The following is a 22953-nucleotide window of genomic DNA, read 5'->3' as shown; positions in this document are numbered from 1 at the left end:
ACAGGTTGTTTAGCACAGGTTGTTTAACCATACCAAACCTTTTTCTGCAATAGGCAGAGTACATTAATTATACAACAGTCTATATTCTGCTGACTTATTGGCTGGACAGTGTTGTGGAATTTGATTTCTCAAACTCTGCCGTAACCGTATCACTCTTACGTCATTCAGGTAGCGATGCCTAATTTAGAAGTATACCATGAAATGTTAGGATACATTAAATTCCTTAAAATAGAAGCATTCTGTAGGTTCACCAAAAGTTCACCCGTGAATGTTGTTGGAAACGGTAAATTTATGGTGTCTATTCTCAAAGATAATAAAGTCAGAAATAAAACAAGGATTTATTGGGCAATATTCCTATAAAATTCTTTGTTTAAATCGCTCTATAATGTTGTTGACCCTCATATGGTCAGTACTATAAAAGGATAAGACAACTTACGTGTGATATGCACCAATAGTAAGCTAAAGCAGGCTACAGCATTTATACAGAATACGAGCAGTGTGCACCAGTTCCTTCATGACAATGAGGTATACATTCAGATTTATCATATTGCTCCACATATTCTCAGTAACACAGACTTCATTTATTCAGCTTACTAATGGGAGCTATGAAGATATTGTCATTGCAATCAACCCTGGTGTACCGGAAGATGACACGCTTATTCAAAAACTTAAGGTACCTTATGACTGGGTCTTTTTTTCTTAATATTCGAAAAAAATATTGTCTAATTGTAAGAACCCATTCATTGTAGGGGACTTTGCTTCTAATATTGCTAGTGGAACACCAATGAAAATGCTATTTTTTAAGCAATGCACGCCTGCATAAATGAACGCAAAACAGTTGATGTCAATAGGTGATTATAATCCTCCACAGCTGAGCTGAATAGTGACCTAATGTAGAGGTGCACTGGTCACAGAACCCACGGTTCTGGGTCATTGTGTCCCAATCGGGACACAGTTGGGTTCATTCACACTGTGCGCTTTTGGTTTGTTTTTAACATGTATTTTTTTTTTCTTATTGGTAGATTAACTCTGATGTCTCTTAATGGGAGTTCATCAACCAAAGCCAAAAAAAACTCATGTTAAAAAAGCAACAAAAAAGCATAGTGTGCTGCATTTTAGTTGAGTTTTTCAACTGTTGGGGATAAAAAGCATATAAAAATTGCATGTATTGTTTTTTATTACCCACGCGTTTTACAAAGTGTTTCAGCTGTAATCTTGTTTTATATTAACTAGTCACAGGCTTACAGCTGAAACACTTTGTAAAACGCATAGGTAGTTAAAATGTGTTTTTCTCCCAAAGGGTGTATTCACACTGTGCGTTTCTGCAGCGGTTTGGCGTGGTTTTGCAATTAGCATGGAAACAGCGGAAAATCGTGGGAAAAACGCATTTGTTTTTGCAGAGTGGTTATTGGACACGTGCTAAAACACGGCAAAACTGCATTGTGTGAATGCACCCTAACAGTTCAGAAATGCAACATAAATGCAACATGTGAACCCAGACTTCATGTGCCATAAACGTGCAGGTTAAACCAGGTGTGGATCATACATGGAAATAAAGTATAAGGTCTCCTTGACACACAGAATTTTTCTGACATCTTAAACTGCATAATAAAAAAATGCCAGCGTTATTAAAATGTAACATGCTTTTTTTTTTAAGGCTTTTTAGTGGCGTTTTTGGAGGCGTTTTTCCATTTAGTTTCCTTTTCTACAGGCTTTTATTCTGGCGTTTTTGAAGTCCTATAAAGAAGCCTATGGGAGAAACGCCTGAAAAAAAATTACATAGCTAGAGCATGCTGCATTTGTGGAAAGACGCAGCTGACCACAAAATTGCCTCAAAAATGCAGTTGTATGTAGTGCATTTTATATTTTACTATAGACTTTTATGTAACATTCGGCCACACTAAAAAAAAAAACGCTACAAAGAACCTTGCAAAAAAGCCATTAAAAATGCCACAAAAAAAGCACAAAAATGCAGCAAAACGCTGCGTGTAAATCCAGGCTAAAGGACAGATAATACTCCACCTGTTTTTTTTTAAATCCACTTCTGGATAATGGCTTGAAAAAAGCTATCAAAAATAAAATAAAAACCTGCAAGTGTGCAGGCAGCAGTAAAAGATATGTCTAAAACGGAAACCCTATTTAGCAGGGTCAGACTGGCCCACCAGAGTACTAGTAGATCCTATGACCCAATAATGACCCAAAAAGTCCATCAAAAGACAATCCCCTTTGGAGCTGAATTTTGAGCCAACAACTTGCCACTACAAGGGTATATTTCTTATTGGTTGATTTACAAAAAAAACTACTAAACCTTATTGATGATGTGTGTGTGCAAGGGCATCCGACCTGGAACCCGCAGCACTTTCCGTTTGTAAAACCGCACAGCATTGTTTATTTTCAGTTCCTGGTTTTGGCTGAGTAAATGAATATATGGGCAGTTATAAAGGGTTCCTGGAGAAGTATTGTATTTATGGGGATGCATCTGTAAACCAAACCGTGGTTGGTTTGTTCAATTCCACTGCACATAGTATCCTCTATATTGTATTCTAGGAAATGGTGATAGATGGATCAAGTTACCTATTCCATGCTACAGGGAACCGGCTTTCCATAAGAAATGTGAAAATTCTAATTCCATTAACCTGGACGTCAAAGTCAAATTATGCAGCACGTACAAGAGAAACTTACGAAAAGGTAAGGATTAAAGATAGTAATCTTACAAGATTTCCATGGACTCAATGTATGTGTTTTGGACAGTTGTTCAGGACTGCATAAGGGTATATTCACACAGGGCAGTCATAGTGCTGCGGAGAGTTTTCTAAACCTGTGACCACAATCAAGCATTGCTTCTAGGAGAGATTATCTCCAACATAAAGTGCCTCATAGGGCACCATACTTTCTGACTGCTTAACAATCAAAAACATTAGTCAGGCATCTCCAGCGTATTGCTGAAAGGGTTTTCCACTTTGGAGAATACCTTCTTGTTTACAATAAGGCATGCTAGGGTAGGTAACTAGGGAGGCAGGAAAGAGGTGGTGGAACTTTATATAATAATTTATTTTTCTTCTACTGATCCGGCTGCTGCCTGCGGGGAATGACCCTCAAAGCAGAACCACCGGGCAGCTGTTTTACATGTCGACTGTTCATTGATCCAATGAGCGACTGCTGTTTGGGAAGCTGATGACATATGCTGCAGTCCTTCAGCCCAAGTGTGGGCCCTCCTGAGCTTGTAATAATCCAAAGTGCATAGCCAAGGGATGTAAAAAGAAAGCTGCTTTGTTCCCTAGCTGCGGGTGTGTAAACAAAGGACCACAAGAGAAGAAGAAGCAGACACTTCTCTAAGCTGGTTAGAGATCTTGGCGTACTTACATCTGCCATTGGGGGAAATTCGGGTTACCGCCATTTACATTGGATGGTTGGCCGCTCCCGCCGAAATCGGTATATTTGGCTGAAAGAGTTCTAATGTGTATGGACACCTTAAAGAGGCTCTGTCACCAGATTTTTCAACCCCTATCTGCTATTGCAGCAGATAGGCGCTGCAATGTAGATTACAGTAACGTTTTTATTTTTAAAAAACGAGAATTTTTGGCCAAGTTATGACCATTTTTGTAGTTATGCAAATGAGGCTTGCAAAAGTCCAAGTGGGTGTGTTTAAAAGTAAAAGTCCAAGTGGGCGTGTATTATGTGCTGCTGCAGAATCAACTGAAGCCTCTGGTGCCGATGTGTCCTCGCTCGTCTGACACGATGCAGGACCTGTGAGTGACGTCACAGCGTGATCTGACAGAAGCTGGGCGTTCTGAAGAGAAGTGGATGATACTTCTCATCAGAACGCGCAGCTAGTAAAAGTATTAAAAACACCCCGATGTACGCACATAATACACGCCCACTTGGACTTTTACTTTTAAACACACCCACTTGGACTTTTGCAAGCCTCATTTGCATAACTACAAAAATGTTCATAACTTGGCCAAAAATGCTCGTTTTTTAAAAACAAAAACGTTACTGTAATCTACATTGCAGCGCCTATCTGCTGCAATAGTAGATAGGGGCTGCAAAATCTGGTGACAGAGCCTCTTTAAGTTGCAAGGTGGGGCCTTCCATGGATGGGACTTGTTTTTCAAGCTCATCATACAGATACTTAATCATATTAAAATCTGTGAAATTTGGAGGCAGAAACATCCTCATCACAATTTAGCCCTTGTCAAAGTCGCTCAGATCCCTTCTCTCTTTTTTTCTTGCTTTCAGCACTTCATCTTCAAGAACTGACTACTCACTACTGACTACGCACCTTATATATCCCACCTATTGACAGGTGCCATTCTAACGAGATAATCAATGTTATTCACTTCACTAAGTTACCCTTTTTAAAGGCTACGTACAACTTTGAGGGCATTTCTTTTCTTTTAATAAATAGATTAGTCAGTGTGCTTAATGTAACTTTGTAATTAGTCTTTATTAAAAAAAACTTTTTACTTTTGGAGATACAGCTGTTCTGTATTCTCTATACAGTACAGCTGTATCATTCGCTCTACCTGACAGGTTGCGTGTCGGCGGGTCCTGCGTGTCTGTGACACGCAGGGTCCACCTGTAAACGATCACATCTAAGTACATAACTTAGATGTGATCAATTACAGGTGGATCCTGCGTGTCAGGGACACTCAGGAACCGCTAACACTGAACCTGTCAGGTCTGCGGGACTGACGGATTCAGTGAAAAGCGAATGATACAGCTGCTCTGTATATAGTATACAGAACAGCTGTATCTCCAAAAGTAAAACGACTTTTTAATAAAGACTAGTTACAAAGTTACACTAAACACACTGATTTATTTATTTATTTATAAAAATAAAAATAAATGCCCTCAAAGATGCCCTTTAACTTAAAGATCCATCATCTTTTCTCCAAATTTGAAATCCTGTTTGGTGTGTCATAGAATTTTTTGTTCCAACAGGCTGATATAATTGTTACACATCCTTCTCTGAAATATGGTGACAGCCCATATACTCTTCAGTATAGAGGCTGCCGAGAGCAAGGAGAATACATTCATCTAACACCTAATTTTTTGCTAAATACGAGTCTGACATCAGTGTATGGATCTCCAGGTAATATACTCTATATGTATTTGTGTTTTCGTACTTAATACATGTTTATTATTATATCTTGCAACAAAGTTGAACAGTATTTACAAGAACAATTAAAACAGTGCATTCAAAAAGTTATCTGCTATTTAAAAAGTTTTCTGCTTAACAGTTGCATGTACACTCCCCCCCCCCCAAAATATCTCTTTTTCTATCCTGATTTGAGCCAAAAATAGCAGAAACTGGGTCCCTCAGTACGCTGTTACTCAAACAAGGTCCTGACGCTGACCTTATATGTGACACTGCACTCAACGTCGTAAGTACGTTGCATGAGCCGCATCATACTATGGGGACCCGGAGGGGAGAAGACAAGCATAATTTATTTTGTATTTATTTGTTTAATAGTTCGAAAGAGGGGTAGTCCGATAGGGGGGCGACCTTGCTACACCCAACAAGGTGGGGTAGATTCCTACTATAATATACGAGGGCGGCGCAAAAAGGGCACTCTTGAGATTTTCTACGTCAGAAAACTGGCGTAGAAAGGTTAACAAATCCCCCCTATACTCTCTGTGACTCAGCGCTCCTTTTCCTTTCAGCATTGCAGTGTTGAGTAGGTGGGCAGATGCTGGTGAATGACATTGCCACTGCTCACCCTCTCCACACAGGAGACTCTAACTGGAAGGTTGCTTTGTTTTCACATTACAATGTTTTAGCATTGGCATGTTATAAAACACTGATCAGTGAGGTCTGATTTCTGGGACCCCCATCCATCACAAGTATTAAGCACTTTTAGTTCTAGTATTATGTGTGTGCTTTTGGGGGGGGGCAGTAAACTTATACATGGCTGCTCTCCATTAAATTTAATGGGGCGATACAGAAAATTCCAAGTTTCGTCTGGTCTCCCATTGGAACTCTATGTGGTAAACCCACTTAATTATCTTGAACTATATATATATATATATATATATATATATATATATATATAAAAATACATATATCCATACATGTATAGATATATTCTATTACTCTGAGGTCTAAACTTTGTGTTTAGCAGCATTAAAGTGCTTACTGAGCAAAGAATACTATTAAGATGCACTTGAAATGCAATAGAACAATTGGAGCAATATTCTGTAGACTACAAACAACTGCAACGTGTGCCTTTTAGTGCATGTTAGTAAATTCACTGTTATCTTGTACGTTTTTCTCAGGATGTAGTGTGTCTTATTTCCATAATACATACAAATAACTAGACTTTACAATAGTTCATAAACTTATGTTTTGTGTTCACTTAGGAAGAACATTTGTCCATGAATGGGCACATCTTCGCTGGGGAGTCTTTGATGAATATAATAATGAGATTCCGTACTACATTTCTGGAGAACTTAAAGTAGAAGCTACCAGGTATAAGAATTATTTTTAGTAACTGGATAATTATAATCATTATATATATATATCTTTATGGCTGTTGTAATATTATGGTGTGCATTGCTTTTTATGTAGTAATGACACTAATAAGGAGATCAGCAGATAGATTTACATGGGTCATTTAAATAGTAAATAAACAATCATAAGTCCTTCTCGTTGGGTATACTTGAGAATGTATGTAGGTTATTTTGACATCCCTACTTTCTGTGTGTCGAGCTGAGAGACAGACCGTTGGGTGTTAGGCTTCGTTCACATCTGCGTCAGGGCTCCGTTCATGGGTCCCGTCTGAGCTTTCCGTCAGGGGAAACCATGAATGGAATCCAAACTGAAACAAATGGAAACCGTACGTTTCCGTTTGCATCACCATTGATTTCAATGGTGACGGATCCGGTAGAAATGGTTTCCGTTTGTCACTGTTGTTTAAGGGTTCCGTAGTTTTAGTGGAATCAATACCGACTGCGCTATTGATTCTGTCAAAATTACGGAACCCTTAAACAAGGATGACACATGAAAACCATTTGCACCGGATCTGTCACCGTTCCCCTGACGGAAAGCTTAGAGGGAACCCATGAACGGAGTACCAACGCAGACATGAACGAAGTCTAACATCTATGTCTTGTGTTAGATAAATTTACACAGCTCAGTGAGACTTCTGAGCAAACACCTTCTACTTTTTAGGGCATGACCACACATGGCGGAATTCCTCCGCAACTGTCCGCATCAATGCCGCACAGAATCTGCGTTGCAGATTCTGCAGCGGATCTGCACAAAATGTGCAGAAAATTGATGCGGACTGGCCGCTGCGGACTGCAGGAAAAGTGCTTCTCTTCTCCCTATTCAGTGCAGGATAGAGAGAAGGGACAGCACTTTCCCTAGTGAAAGTCAAAGAAATTCATACTTACCGCCCGTTGTCTTGGTGACGCGTCCCTCTTTCGGCATCCGGCCCGACCTCCCTGGATGACGCTCCAGTCCATGTGACCGCTGCAGCCTGTGCTTGGCCTGTGATTGGCTGCAGCCGTCACTTACACTGAAACGTCATCCTGGGAGGCCGGACTGGAGACAGACGCAGGGAGTTAACGGTAAGTAAGAACTTATATTTTTTTTTACAGATACATGTATATTGAGATCGGTAGTCACTGTCCCGGGTGCAGAAACAGTTACTGCCGATCGCGTAACTCTTTCAGCACCCTGGACAGTGACTATTTACAGACGTCTCCTAGCAACGCTCCCGTCATTACGGGAGCCCCATTGACTTCCTCAGTCTGGCTGTAGACCTAGAAATACATAGGTCCAGCCAGAATGAAGAAATGTCATGGTAGTAAAAACAATACGCTCCGCAGCACACATAAGATCTGCGGACTTCATTGCGGAATTTTGACTCTCCATTGAAGTCAATGGAGAAATTCCGCCATGAGTCCGCAACCAGTCCGCCACTGCTCCGCAACAGACAGAGCATGCTGCGGACACCAAATTCCGCTCCGCAGCCTATGCTCCGCAGCGGAATTGTACGCATCGTGTAAACGAACACTGCTAAATTAAAGTGAAAGTCAATGGAGAAACGGCTCCGCTGCGGATTAACGCTGCGGAGTGTCCGCAGCGGAATTTAAGTGAAATTCCGCCATGTGTGAACCCGCCCTAATAGTGTCACGTTTTTTTCATTATGTTTGCCATCTTCTGGGTTAAAATATAACTTACATTGAGGCCTCATGTACACAGCGGATCTGTACATTTGTATGAGTGCTGTATAACCAGGTTCTTGAGAGTAAAAATGAGAGAAATATCATAAAAAATGGAGCAGATGAAAGGTTATGCATCAGATATTCCAGAAATTAGAGGCAGATGAATCATGGGATTTCTTTTGTGCAAAGTGAAGTAAAAATTTCTGCAAAAGAGAAAGTATAATCATACAGTATATGGTTTAAACCTTAAATAATAGTTAACTGTTTATGGATGTTTACATACCAATATTCTAAACATTTTGTATCTCTCTTAAACCAGATGCTCGGTGAATCTTAAAGGCAGTAACATGATTCAGGAATGTAACGAGGATTCCTGTTCATTAAGAGAGTGCAACGTTGATTCCACCACAGGTCTTTATGAACAAGGGTGTCTCTTTCTGCTTGAGAAAGTACAAAATGTGCAGGAATCAATTATGTATTCTGCAGCACTCCCCTCTGTGAGTATTTATTCAGTTTAATTTTCTGAAAGGCTATGAGTCGTACTGTTCACCAATATCTAAGCCTTTATTATTGGCAGTTTTACCCAGTGTTTTACTATTTCATATACAATTGTAAAATTTGTTTTCCCAAGTGCACAACCTTAAATTTATCGACATTATATCTTGCGATGTCTCTGCCCAGGCCTCCAGCTTCCCCAATTCCTCTGTAATATTATATTATCCTTCTTTGTATTGATTACTTTACATAGTTTAGTATTATCTGTGAATATTGACATTATACTCTGTAAACCCTCTACAAGGTCATTAATAAACATATTAAAAAGAAAAAAAAGGCATATACTGACCTCTGGGCTACCCCACTAGCTACTGTGACCCAACATGAGTATTTTCCATTAACTGGTTCAGGACAGCCCACTGTATATGCGGTGGGAGGTCCAGGTCCTTAAAATCCACGCCATAGTATATTTACAGCAGGGGCTTTAGCTGTCTGCCTGAGCGATCGTGCAGTTAAATTTCGGGAGAGAAGACACCGCTTTCACCGCTTCTGTCTTCTCTGATTTCACATACACAGCACTCAATGAGAACTGCCACTGCCTCTATTGGTTCCAGTGATCATGTGACTAGTCACATGATTGCAGAGATGCGGGTAGGAGGTTGCTGCTGGGTCTAACTAGACCCAGTACAGCCCTATCAGTAACAATAGTCACTATAACAGGGCTGATTTCCCCTGGTGTAAAAACATGGTGTAAAAGAAATGAAACAAAGTCCACCAAAGTTATTTTCTGACCTTTGAGGGACTGGCCATAATAATAAGAAAATAAAAGTAAAAAAAAAAAAAAGCTAAATTAATTAGACAATAAATACACTGAAAATACACATCCAAGAAAACGTCCCTCACGCTAATCATTGTCGTAATGCTAGCCCTGACCCAATTACCCTAAAATAGACATGTAATATATCAACGTTTACAGTAGACAATGATGATCATAACTAAAAAATCTATTTTAGGGTAAAACTATATTATTACCAGAACAAATTATATAGAAAGTAAAAAAAGAATATTTTTTTTACTATTTTAAAACTATAGGCCTAAAAATGCAAAAATAGCAAAAAGGATGTATATACAAATGACAAAAAAAGACCTGCATTGTTTACAAAAAAAATGTTGCGAAAATCATGCTAGCTAGCACAACAAATAAAAAAGCTATTGCCGTTTAACTAACGCATGCTATAAATGGCTAAACGGTGTTTAGTTCTGAAGGCTCAAAATAGCCTGGTCCTGAACCGGTTAACAATACCTTCTGCTTTCTATCACTAAGCCAGTTATTAACCCAATGACACATATTTCCCCCAGTCCCAGCATTCTCATTTCATGTACCAACCTTTTATATGGCACAGTCACAAACGCTTTGGAAAAGTTCAGATACACAACATTCACAGCCTTACCCAGGTCCAGTGTGGACCTTACCATCTCATAGAAGCAATGCTTCCGTTGCATGACAGACACCAACGTTGGCCGGTGAAGCCCATTGACTTGAATGGGTTCTGTCAGCTTTCTGTTGGGGTGTACGTGGTTTTACCAGAAACAGTATAGCAGCATGCTGTGCTATTTTGTCAGTTTCAGGAGAAATCAGCCCTTACTGATGGGGCTGCGCTGGGTCTAATTAGATCCAGTAGCAACCTCCTACTACCCGCATCCATGCGATCTTGTGACCAGTCTCATGATCACCGGGACCAATAGAGGCGGCCAACTGAACCCATTGACTTTAATGGGTTCAGTCTGCTTTTCGCTGGAGTGTCCTTGGTTTTATCAGAAGCAATAGCACAGCATGCTGCACTATTATGTCTGGTAATCTCAGCCAGATCTGCAAAGGAGGCCCTGAACAGAGCCTTCGACACAGATGTGAACGGAGCCTTAGTTTTACAGGACCGACCCTTCATGTGCATGTGTCCTAATATACATAAATTTTGAGTGGCATTTTGTTTTCTTCACCATTCATATCCAAAGTAAAAATTTTTTTTTTTTTTCATAATTTGTTTAATTTTTTTCTCTATTTTTAGACAACATCATTCTGTAATGACATCAATCATAACATTGAGTCTCCAAGTCTACAGAACCGAATGTGTAATTCTCGCAGTTCTTGGGACATCATCTCAAACTCCACAGATATAATCTCTACTCCACCAAGATCTGAAACAGATCTACCTGTCCCGACATTCGCACTTATACAGTATAAGAAACGTGTCATCACGATAGCATGTGACATTTCTGGAAGCATGAACCATGTACGTCTTTCATCAAAATAAGTATTATTTTTATTATATACAGTAGATAATAGAAATATTAAAATGTCAGGATAGTTGGACAATCCTACTGAGTTTTTTATTGGTGAGATAAAGATTGCATTCAGGGGAGTTTAAAGGACATATGCGACAAACAAATAACTTACTGGCCACATTCAGTGCCAATGTCAGTGCACTCATAAAAGCTATTGCCAGCCATAAAGGTCCAATAAAGTGTCAGCTGCAGAACCCCCATACAGTGACAACAGCAGAGGCCCCATGTACAGTAGTATCAGCCACAGACCCTCCCCATATGGTGCCAGATACAAAGACCCCATATATTGAAAGCCACAAAACCCCCATAGACAGCTAAAAAATCCCCAGTGCCAACCACAGAACCTCTATGGCCAGCCACTGAGCCTCCCATAAACAACCTCCATATCCCGATACATGGCCACAAAGTCCCAAGAGCCAGCAACAGAGCCCCCGTTACTAGGAGGAAGAGGTAATATTTGAGCAGCACAGTGAATCACCTAATACTAGCTCATTAATTTGGGACTCTTGTCATCATTAAACCAGTCACCTCCTCCTTTCTGTACTTGTGTGAGATCAATTTCTATACATATAATACTAAGCGGTGCTTATACAAATATCATCATCTGGAAGAGCAGTGATGAGCGGGTGATGCCAAATCCCATATATAATGAGCACTTACCTTGATCACAAGTATTAACATACTGTAGTATGTACTAGTATATAACTAGTGTTGTCTTTACCTTTATCTTTTCAGCTAGGTAACATTGATCGATTATTTCAAGGAGCTGAATTTTTCCTTACACAGATTGTTGAGACAGGAACTTATGTTGGGATCGTTGAGTTTGCTACTTTAGCATTTGCTACTTCTAAGCTTGTTCAAATAAATAATGAAGAGGACCGTATAAAACTAATATCACTGGTTCCCTCAACAACCCAGAATGAGGGTGCAGATATCTGCCAGGGAATTCTTGAGGCACTAGAGGTTTGTTGCTATACTGAGGCCAATTTAATATTAAAGTTCAGCAGAATTAAATGTATCTGTCATATGCAGTAATTTTCATTCTCATTCTAGGTTAATAAACAGTTGGATGGCTCAACTGCTGGTACAGAAATATTGCTAGTCTCAGATGGAGATTTTAACCGTGTAAAGTGCTTTGCGGACATATCAGCTAGTGGTGCAGTTATTCATATAATAGCACTTGGCTCCAAGGCATCAGAGCAACTTGAACAAATTGCACATATGACTGGTAGGTGTAGATCAGTGGTGTTGACAATCTGGGTCAGGCCGATACATAGCTCTCAGAAGGTTGCATTTAAGCCTTATGGTCAGCGGAAAAATTTAAAAAATGGAGTGGTTTTTCCAAAATTTTTTAGAATTTTGTGAAAAACATATATTAACCGTGATGAACACAGTCTTAACCCCTTCCCATCTTCTGTCCCATATATATGGCGGAGATCGGGTTGGGGAGTATGGAGCAGACTCACAGGCTGAGCCCACTCCATAGAACGAGCATGTCGGCTGTAAAATTTTACAGTGGACACGTCAGTGTAAGAAGTCGGATCCTGATCGTTTAACCCCTTAGATGCTGTGATCAATAGACAATAGTCAATGAAGGCCCCCAGGTCTGGCATCTTTGTATACCTATTATGCACAGAGGCAGGGCTTAATAGGTGACTTTCAGAAACACAATATACTGCAATAGATTAGTATTGCAGTATATCATGTAAGCGATCCAACAATCGCTGATTCAAGTCCCCTTAGGGACTGGTAAAAAAGTTAAAAACAATTAAACAAAGTAAAAACTAACCCCCCCCCCCCCCAAAAAAAATGGAGAAATTACAGTTTTTTTCCCATTCCACCCTACAAAATAATTTTTTCTCTGTTTCTCAGTACATTATACGGTACGATAAATGGTGCCATGAAAAATGACAACTTGTCCCGCAAAAATCAAGCCATCATACGGCTTTATCGATGGAAATATTGCATAAGTTATGTCTTTTGGAAGGTGTGGAGAAAAAAACAAAAATCCGAAAAATGGCTGCGGCAGGATGGGGTTAATGTCCTACTGGATTCAGAAGATAAATAAACGATAAATAAATTAAAGATAATGTTCTGGTCCCAGTGTAGAGGTTGAGAAGCCCTGGACTAGAGAATATCTATACCTCACTATGTTTATTTAATAAGGAAAAACGTACTGACAGGTCCGCTATAGGGGTATGTTCATATGTGGCTGAGTTTTTCCCTCCACGGGTTTCACCACAAATCTGCTGTCAATTAGAAAGACCCGCAGATTTTACCCATGCATTCAAAAGGGTGAAGCCTGTGGGGAAAGTCTGTGGCTTTTCCGCAATATAATTAGCATGTAGCAGATTTAAAAATCCACAGCAGGCTCATTTTGTTTACGCAGATTTTTTTTTAAAAACCCCATCCACACATATTGTACTGCACCGCAAATCTGCAGCAATTCTGCCATGTCTAAACATACCCTAATGACTGGGGAGTCCTAAAATACTTAAATACATAAAAACTTAAATAAGATACCATTCTCTTTCAGGAGGACAAAAACATTTTGCTCCAGATACATCTAATGCTAATGCCATATTCCATGCCTTCAGTGCACTCTCCAGTGAAAATGCTAATGATACTCAACAGTCTATTCAGGTAAGATATTTGTTGTTAGTGGGTATTTCAATTCTGAAGCAGTAGTTACTAATGGTATATATTGGACATGTATTCTTAAAACTTTAAAATGAATTAAATGTGCTGCAGAAAAACAGTATGCATGTGGCGGGAATCTTAACACGAACTGGAGAGGTGTAAGAAAAAGCGTATAATTAGTACACACATATAACTAGAGGAAAACTGCACTTTAAGGGTATGTTCACACACTTAGCAACTCATTTGTCAACTAGCCTGAAGAAGGAGCCTTTGCGCTCTGAAAGCTTGCCTATAGAACTTTTATGGTTAGCCAATAAAGGTATCATACCTATTATACTTTTGTCTTTTTTGACACAAAAGTATTTAACATTTCATATTGTCTCTGGCTAACACGGTACTACGTACTACACTATTTTTTATTGGTGTGTGAAAGGAACACCCCCTCCCCCTCCCTTATGGCAAATTGGCTACAGTTGGTAAGGAGGTTTTGTTTTATCTTCATCTGGATTAAATGGCTAGGCCAGGGAAAGGTTAAACTTGGTGGATGAGTGACTTTTTAGAGTATGTTCACACATGTCAGATTTTCTGCGTAAATCTGCAGGGAATTCCAGCAGAAATCAAGCACGATTTGGTGCAGATTTTTGGCCAGATTTTCCGCTGCAAAGAAGTGGGGAGAAGAGGGGATTAAAAAGCCCTTAGCGATCCCATAATGAGATGTCCCTTCTCCCCCGGCTGACCTCTGTTAAACCGGCTGACATCACGTCTAATGTGATGCTGCAGCTTCTTGTTGGCTGCAGTGGTCAAATGGGACAAAACTTCATCCCAGAAGGCTGGTTAAACACAAACCAGCCTGGGAAGCAGTGACATGTCACTACGGGAGTGCCAAGGAAGGTGTATATAGTCTTTTTTTATTTTAAAGTGGAAAAAGTTTTTTTTTCTTCTGTTTGCAATTTTTGCTGCGAAATGCAGCTGATCCACAGCAAAAAATGCAACATGTGCCATTTGTTGTGGATTTTTACTTTCCTATTGAACCCTAGAGGGAAAATCTGCAACAATTGCACAACCATTCCGACGCATAATTTAACATGCTGCGGATTCAAAAATCTGGTCCGCAGGTCAATTTTATCATGGAAAGTTTCTGCAGCGTGTGAAGATTTGTTAAATCTCATCTACTTTCCTGCTACGGTAATTAGCTGCGGATTTTCCACCTGCAAAACCAGAAATCGTCAGCAGTTATTCTATGTGTGAACTTAGCCTTAGGATGTCTGCAATGAATTCTCTGCAAAATATGCGTCTTTTACATGCAGATTTTATTGGTGATTTGTTGAAGAATTGCTGTGGATTTCACCCATTGCATTGCAATCGGTGAAATCTGCAGTCCTCGGTGGCAATTGCGTGAAATTTGCAGCAGTCCATGGCAAATTCGCATTCAAATCCACAACAAAATCCACATGCAAAACATGTGGCCTTGCGGTAGATTCGCTGTAGACAAATCCGTGGCGTAAAATTATACCACGTGTGAATCCACCCTCATGGTATCAATTCAAATTGCTTTTATCCAAAACAAATGTTTATATAAATGTGGAACTTTTTAAACTTTATTTGAACAATTGTCTACATAACACATTTTAATTAATTTCTTGGTTTATTACTCTTGTATTGTAACAGCTGGAAAGTAGAAGTTCAACTCTTGAGTCAGAAGGTTGTTTGAACAGCACCATTTTTATTGACAGCACAGTTGGCACATCCACATTCTTCCTAGTAACATGGCAAGCTGATGTACCCAGCATTCGTTTGCAAGATCCCAATGGAAAAAGATACACTGAGGCTCAATTCACAAATAATACACTTTCTCATTCTTCTAGACTCCAAATCCCAGGAAAGGCAGAGGTAATGTATATTTTAGGATGGCCGCATTTATTTATGGGTATATGTATAGTATTACGCATAAAGATAAGGGAATGATGGTTTTTCCGGTTATTGTACATCTGTACTTATTTATTTTTATTTAAATGGGATTACTTTCATGGAATTACTTTCAATCAGAAATAATCAAAATATTTCCAACATTTAGTCATTTTTTTTCTGATATGTTCAGCTACTTTGTACCACTAGGAGATGTTTAGGAGTTTAGAGCATACGGTTTATACATTGAGCTCAATAATAAAACTGTATGATGAAAGCTCCCCCTAGTGGTGGCTACTGACAGCCAACACTTTATATTTTTACTCTTTGTAGGGGATTCAAAACTCTGCATCATAAAAAATAAAGTTCTCACCACTATAAAAAATACATAACAGAATAAATTATGGACCTATAAGTGACATGGTGTTGTTCACATTACTGATGTAAATTTCAATTTCTTAGCCGCCTGCATTTTTAAAATTTGACTGTGTGTAATAGGTGTTTTTTTTTCTTTAGAGTGGAGCCTGGAATTACACACTTTGTAATAACCTCAAAACGAATCAAATATTAGGCATGATCGTGACATCCAAGGCTTCAGCTGAAAATGTGCCTCCAATTACCATAAATGTCCATATGAACAAGGACACAAATTATTACCCCAACCCAATGATTATCTACACGTCAGTGTACCAAGACCTGCTGCCTGTGACAAACTTACATTTGACAGCAATTATTGAAGCAGAAAGTGGCAATACTGTGACTGTAGAACTTCAAGACAATGGAGCAGGTAATTTATTTAATTTTTTTTTAATGGAAGTGCTTTACATCTTGCTGAAAAGAACAGCAGCAGTAGTTTTTTTTCCCCACGAATATATTTTCTTTCAAATACAGTCTATGGTCATTCCTTTATTTAGGTGCTGATGCATTTAAGAATGATGGTGTCTATTCAAGATACTTCATTTCTTTCTTTGAAAATGGAAGGTACAACTTAAAAGTACACGTTGAAAGTCAAGAGATTGAGAATACCCTTGCGTTGCCCAGAAATCGTGCTGTTTATATTCCTGGATATATAGAAAATGGTATGTAATTTTATGTAAATAAGTTGCAGATTTTTTTCTTAGTCCTGATTTACTCGGCACAGCTGTGTGCAGTAGGCAGTATGTTGGCACAATGAGTTCCCTGCTGCTCAATACTACAACTCTGTGTGCCACCGTGTCATGCTCTATTGGGTTCCATATTTTCTGTTAAATATGTAGAGAATCCAACTGAAAAAAACCTATCTGAAATTGGAGCCATATGGTGGTACAGTAAAGAACTTACACCTATTTAGGTGCCCAATTACAGTTCCATACAAAATAGAGTTGTAATACGGCCATGTGCACGAAGGCTTACTCTTAGATTCTTATCCAATATTTGCTGTACATTACTATAGTTATAAACTGGAAATACAGTTCAGTGGTGATTTAATAAAAGGTCATACTCCTAATGCCACCCACCAATGGCATTATATCCCCTCACTGGCTCTTGAAATTCCCCGTTTTCTTTTTACAGTTGGCCTGAACCGCCACCTCTGCCAGCGGCACTCTGGGTAGGCCACACGTCATGCCTTTCTGTGTAACAGAGTGTGCGGAGAGCTATAATGTGACATAATGGTTAAGACCCGACCTTGGAGTTAAGGAGATAAACCAATGAGGATAGAATCCTACCCATATTACTGCTGCTGCAACAGAGAGACGCCAGACCCGATGTGCGTTTCGGCAGAATGCCTTTATGCGGACTAAGGCATTCTGCCGAAACGCGCGTCGGGTCTGGTGTCTCTCTGTTGCAGGAGGTTTCTATCTTCATTATGCTGAAGGCTTGTACATGTTTATAGCATTCATTCAGTTAACCTGTTAAGGCTCTCTATACTTTGGCAAATCTTTTTATTAATTTTTTAATTGCAGCTTATATGTAACATACTTTACCATCCATTATTTATGGTTTACCATATACATAGGCTTTTCCCTGGTGTTACAGTTATATTTATATTCTTATGACTATCTGCTAGTTTTCATGCCCTTGCTATATCATTCTTTCTATATGATCCCTGCATAGACAGACACCTTTTCATGCTCTGTATGACTCATTTTTTAAGCTGTTTGTATGTATTTAAATAAAGTAATTATTGCACCTCTTTATATTCTATGTGTTAATTGAATGCTTTTTTGTAGGTTACATAAACCTACAAATGGTCTAATTATTTAATTATACTTTTTTACAGGTGGAATATCTATGAATCCTCCGAAGTCATCAATTAATAATGATAATGATCTTCCTATTACTGTTGGCCACATTAGTAGAACTGTCTCTGGGGGTTCTTTCATAGTAAATAATATACCAACCAGCCCACAAGATATAATACATAAACCTTGCAGAATAACTAATTTGGAAGCAAATGCACAAGGGAACGCAGTTGTCTTATCTTGGACGGCAACTGGTGATGATTTGGACCAAGGTCAAGGTATGTCATTTGTTTGGGGACTATGTACATAGTATGTTATTTACTGTAAAAATAAAATGTCATAGTATTATTAAGCAAAATGAAAATAAAACAAAAACTATGGATGAGTAACAATGTTATTTGTGTAACGTAGGAATCTGCGTCACCCATCTTTATTGGTCATTATCATCTTCCATAAGAGATTTACTTTTCTGTAAATAAACTATAAAGAACATGGCCTAGATAACTAAACAAAGAGGTACAGGAATTCAGAGCAGCCAGCTAGCATATGCCAAAAAAATGTTCAAGACAACAATAATCACACAAGGAAAAATAGTCTGGTACATCTGGTGGATGCAACCAGATAAAGGAGTTGTCTAACGTAAAGACTTTGCACACCTTTGTAAGCATTTTTTTTAATAATTATTATTATTATTATTATTATTATTATTATTATTAATAATAATAATGTATTTAGTGTTTTTAAGCAATTTTCAAAATAATTTTATTATTAGTTTTTTTTACTTTTTAAGATACAGCTTCTATGTATCCTGTATACATAGAAGCTGTATTTTTCAGAGTCCGTCGAGTCAGCTGAACTGATGGCTCGGCTAAAAAGCAGGTACCGTGTGACTCTGACACAAAGGACCCAGCTAATATCTATCTTTAGTTGTGATTGTTATCAGCTAGATCCTATGTGTCAGAGACATGCAGGATCCGCTTTCCGCTGAGCCGTCAGTTTAGCTGAAATGACGTAATCGGCTGAGACAGAACGATACAGTGTCTATGTATACAGAATACATATAGGCTGTTTTTTTTAATGAGTAAATGAAAATGGTAATAAAAGTGATTTTGAAAGTTGCTTAAAAACACTAAATACATTAATTTAATAAAAAAATATTATATTTTTTTTACTGACAAAGGTGTACATAGCCTTTAAGATATTTATGATATAATTGAACATTGCTAGGAAATTCCATCAATGTTTGATTAAAGGATTCAAAACGGTGAACCATTAATCGCTCCTTGTGCCTGTGACTCATTGTATCCCCTTTTTATTGAAAGTGACACTGTCACAATCTAGGAGCCTCATCTCCTGCTCAAATTTGATATCGGCGGCAGGAGATGCAGCAACAGATAGAGTGGTAACCATAAGACGGCTAAAGCAACTGATGCAAAGCACAGCATGAGCGACTTTAGACGTCTTCCGGTTACTGTTGATGCTGCATTTCATGTTGAAAATTGATGACAGTGTCACTTTAAATAATGATTGGAGTTATTTTTTTCATAAATATACATTCCAGAATGTGCCATTGTGACAGGTAACTTCTGGAAAGTTATGGTGATATCTCCAAGAGTATTTTATGTGCTAGTCATATGATCTGTATATGCCAAGATTAACATTTCTCTTAACCACAATGTATGCAAATTCTTTACCTGCTATACTAGGTAAAATTATTGATTTTCACTGTAAATTTGACATTATGTGGAATGCAAAGATGGGTATATAACATTTGTCAAATTCATTTTAAAAACATAGTTAAAAGTACTTAGATACCAATATACAAAAAAAACACTGAAGGTAAAAGATTAAAAAAAAAGTCAGACTACATAAGGTATGGATTACCCCAAAAAATGCCTTGGCTTCCAAGACATTTTTCATCTCTTCATTTAAGTTTTTTCCTCCCCACCTTTCAAAAGCCATATATATATATTTTTTGTCCACATAGCCGAATAAGGACTTGTTTTTGCGGGACGAGTTGTAGTTTTTTCACTGCACCATTAATTGTATCATATAATATATTTGGTAAATGGAAAACATTTCTTTGTGGAATGGAATGGAAAAAAAAAAAGAAAGTGATTCCTCCATTCCTTTTTTTGCCTCTGTTATTTTTTATTTTTTTATGGTGTTTACCGTAAAAATGACATACAAACTTTATACTGCGGGTCAATACAATTACGGCAATACCAAATTGATATAGCTTTTATATGATTTAATACTTTTATAACTCATTGTAAAAAAAAATATGTTTTTGTCACCATATTCTGATCACTGGTACCCTTACACTATAATACTTGTGTATTGCAGTGCATGGCACTTTAAACGGCTCCTATAAAGTTCCTATACTACGAGAAGAAAGATGGCAAACCTGGGGTCATGCATTAGGCTCCCAGACTGCCTTGACAACCATCGGCACCATGCAAGTGTCCCCTCATTCCAATGACTTAGTTGCCATGTTCGCTATTGACCGGGGCATCAAAGTGGTTAAACATCCAGAATCAGAGTTATCTCTGATCCCTGCAGTTGCAGTGAGATGTCGGCTGTAACATACAGCCGACGCCTGATAAGTATGGAGCAGGCTCAGCCATGAGCCCACTCCATACTCCTTCTTCGCGGCTGTGACATGGAGTTATGTCATATGTCATCAAGGGATTAAAACGAAAATATTAACGTTTGGCACAGTTGTGTCTATGCCTTGGATTTCCGTATTTTTCCCCTAAGTACAGTATGTAATGCTTGTATATCCTATGCCAATTCACATATTATCCTCACAGATTTTAAAAATAGATGAAAACGTTCTGTGTACAGCTCTGCAGAAGATGTCAGTGCTATACAGGCAAGGCCATATTTTCGGGCCGCCTTGGGTTAGGCGTGATATAGACCAGGAGTGACCAAACTTTTACAGTATAAAATCTAGTTTAATGGGTGAACTAGTGGGGACTAAGGACATGTTGTTATGGCATGTGAAGGACACTGCTACAATTATTATTATTTTTTTTACATCATTGCTTTTTTAAATGACCCTCTATTTTGCCGACCCCCCCCCCCATGGGGCTATAAGTAGAGATATCTGATAAAGGAGGTACAGTATATTCGCAATTCACAAGTCGCTAATAAAAATATACCTCAGGTTCCCAAAGGAGAAAGCTACATTTTCCTGATGGTATGTGATTTACTTATAGCCTTCACTTGGCAAAACATGCTAGGACCCATATAACACAGACAGTAGTCATGAATTGCAACCTTTGAGCCAGAGAAAATGTGTTTCGCTTCTTCTGAATAACAGAAATCATTTCCATACTTACATTCACGTATATGTTATAAAGGTCATATTTTCTAAAAAAAAGAACAAATATTTTTGCTAGGAACTGGTGCCATTAAGGCTTTATTGCTGCTATTCTGCGCACGGATTCTTAGTCCTTAAATAACTCAAGTGTCGTCATGTTTATTTTTCAGCTGCACATTATGACCTGCGAATGAGCACAAATCCAAGAGATCTTAGAGACAACTTCGAACACTCAACTCTAGTAGATATCTCCAGCCTCTCCCCGCAACTATTTGGATCCCAGGAAAAATTCACTTTTATACCTCTCAGTATGGGCAACAGAAGTGGAATGGTTTTTTATTTTGCTCTGACTGCCATTGATAAAGACAATCAGGAGTCAGATATTTCTAACATTGCACAGACTGTGATCTTTACCAGCACAACTCCAGAACCGTCTACTGTCTTATCCCAAACACCACATAGCAGTACCAGTTTCCATACTGGCATTTCTGAAACGCCACTTAACACTATTACCAACACAAATAGTATGGGTACACCAACCAGTGGCAAGTTACCCTCAACTGACACTCCTAACACTGACCTATATTCCACTATAAAAACAAGTGACATCACTATCACCGAGGTAGAGAACAGTTCATCATCACATATCAGCCATAGCATACCTACTAATTCCCCTCAACCACCTCGCAGTACAGACTTACCTAATGTTGACACACTCAAAACTACTGAAATCACGTTACTTCCGACTAATTATACAGTGCCACTTAATACCAACTCTATGCCATCTGTAAGCATATCCGCACCTACTGAAAATAACTTGCCATTAACTGGAACAACCTTGCCACCAACTGGAAGCCCAATAACACCAACTACTAGTCTCTTGATACCACCTGACAACACTGATACTACTTTCTCCTCAATACTTTCAACTATTTTCAGAACAGTTCCACCAACAATAACCAACAACTCTGTAACACTAACGGACTTCACAACTGGCAACACTATTCAGCAAACAGGCAAAAGTGACTCAGTAACTGCTACTAGGATCCCATTACTGAACAACACAACAACCGCATACCTATCAACTACAACAACTAATCCATCTCCTGATAATATAAATGTAACTGTTGTTGTAGTGATTGTGTGTGTTGCCGCAGTTCTGATCAGTATTATTATATGTCTCACCATCTACTTTGCAAGATATTACAGAAGTGCTTCATACTCATCCACATTAGTATAATATTCACAAAATACAGGCAATATTGGTACAAATAGTGTAATTTGTAAAGTTCTAGAAAATTAAACTAGCAATATGTACAGTATGTGTGTTCATTAATATGTACAGTATGTGTGTTCATTAATATGTACAGTATGTGTGTTCATTAATATTTTCAGTACAAAACTCAGTACAATGCTCTGACATGAATGGATTGTTTGTCTGTAATCTGTTTATTAATAATGACTTAAACGGGTTTTGTGAGACTCCAAGAAAGAGTCTGGTTTTCTTTTTCCAGAACAGCGCCACTCCTGTCCATGGGCTGTGTCTAGTATTACAGCGTAGCCGCATTTAAGTGAAAAGTGCTGAGCTGATATAACAAACACAATCCATGGACAAGACTGGCTCAGTACCTGGAAATAAAAAACGGATCGTTTTTTATAATTTCGCACAACCCCTTTAGCAATTACAAAGTAGCTTCTCCATATTCAATGGCTGTCATTAAAGAGTATTTTTTTTATTTAAAATAAGAAGAAAGTCATTTTTAAATATAAATCATTGACTTAGCCTTTACTGTGAAGATTCAAGTCAACCATTTCTGATTTTCCCCATGGGGATAGGGACTAATGTAT

General features: G+C 38.5%; 1 protein-coding gene across 1 annotated transcript; it reads left to right on the top strand.

Annotated features, from left to right (window-relative positions):
- The first annotated feature begins 514 nt into the window (after positions 1-514).
- Positions 515-22345, top strand: LOC142657447 (calcium-activated chloride channel regulator 1-like). The gene is made up of 14 exons (XM_075832477.1): positions 515-673; positions 2548-2688; positions 4945-5095; positions 6364-6472; positions 8495-8672; positions 10737-10961; positions 11749-11976; positions 12067-12241; positions 13550-13656; positions 15322-15543; positions 16075-16345; positions 16473-16637; positions 17819-18058; positions 21276-22345. The coding sequence occupies exons 1-14, from the start codon at positions 515-517 to the stop codon at positions 22343-22345; spliced, it is 3441 nt and encodes a 1146-aa protein (XP_075688592.1).
- The last annotated feature ends 608 nt before the right edge of the window (positions 22346-22953 follow it).

This window comes from Rhinoderma darwinii, chromosome 7, assembly GCF_050947455.1.
Source record: "Rhinoderma darwinii isolate aRhiDar2 chromosome 7, aRhiDar2.hap1, whole genome shotgun sequence".
Lineage (NCBI taxonomy): Eukaryota > Metazoa > Chordata > Amphibia > Anura > Rhinodermatidae > Rhinoderma > Rhinoderma darwinii.
This window is presented reverse-complemented; position numbering and strand designations above follow the sequence as displayed.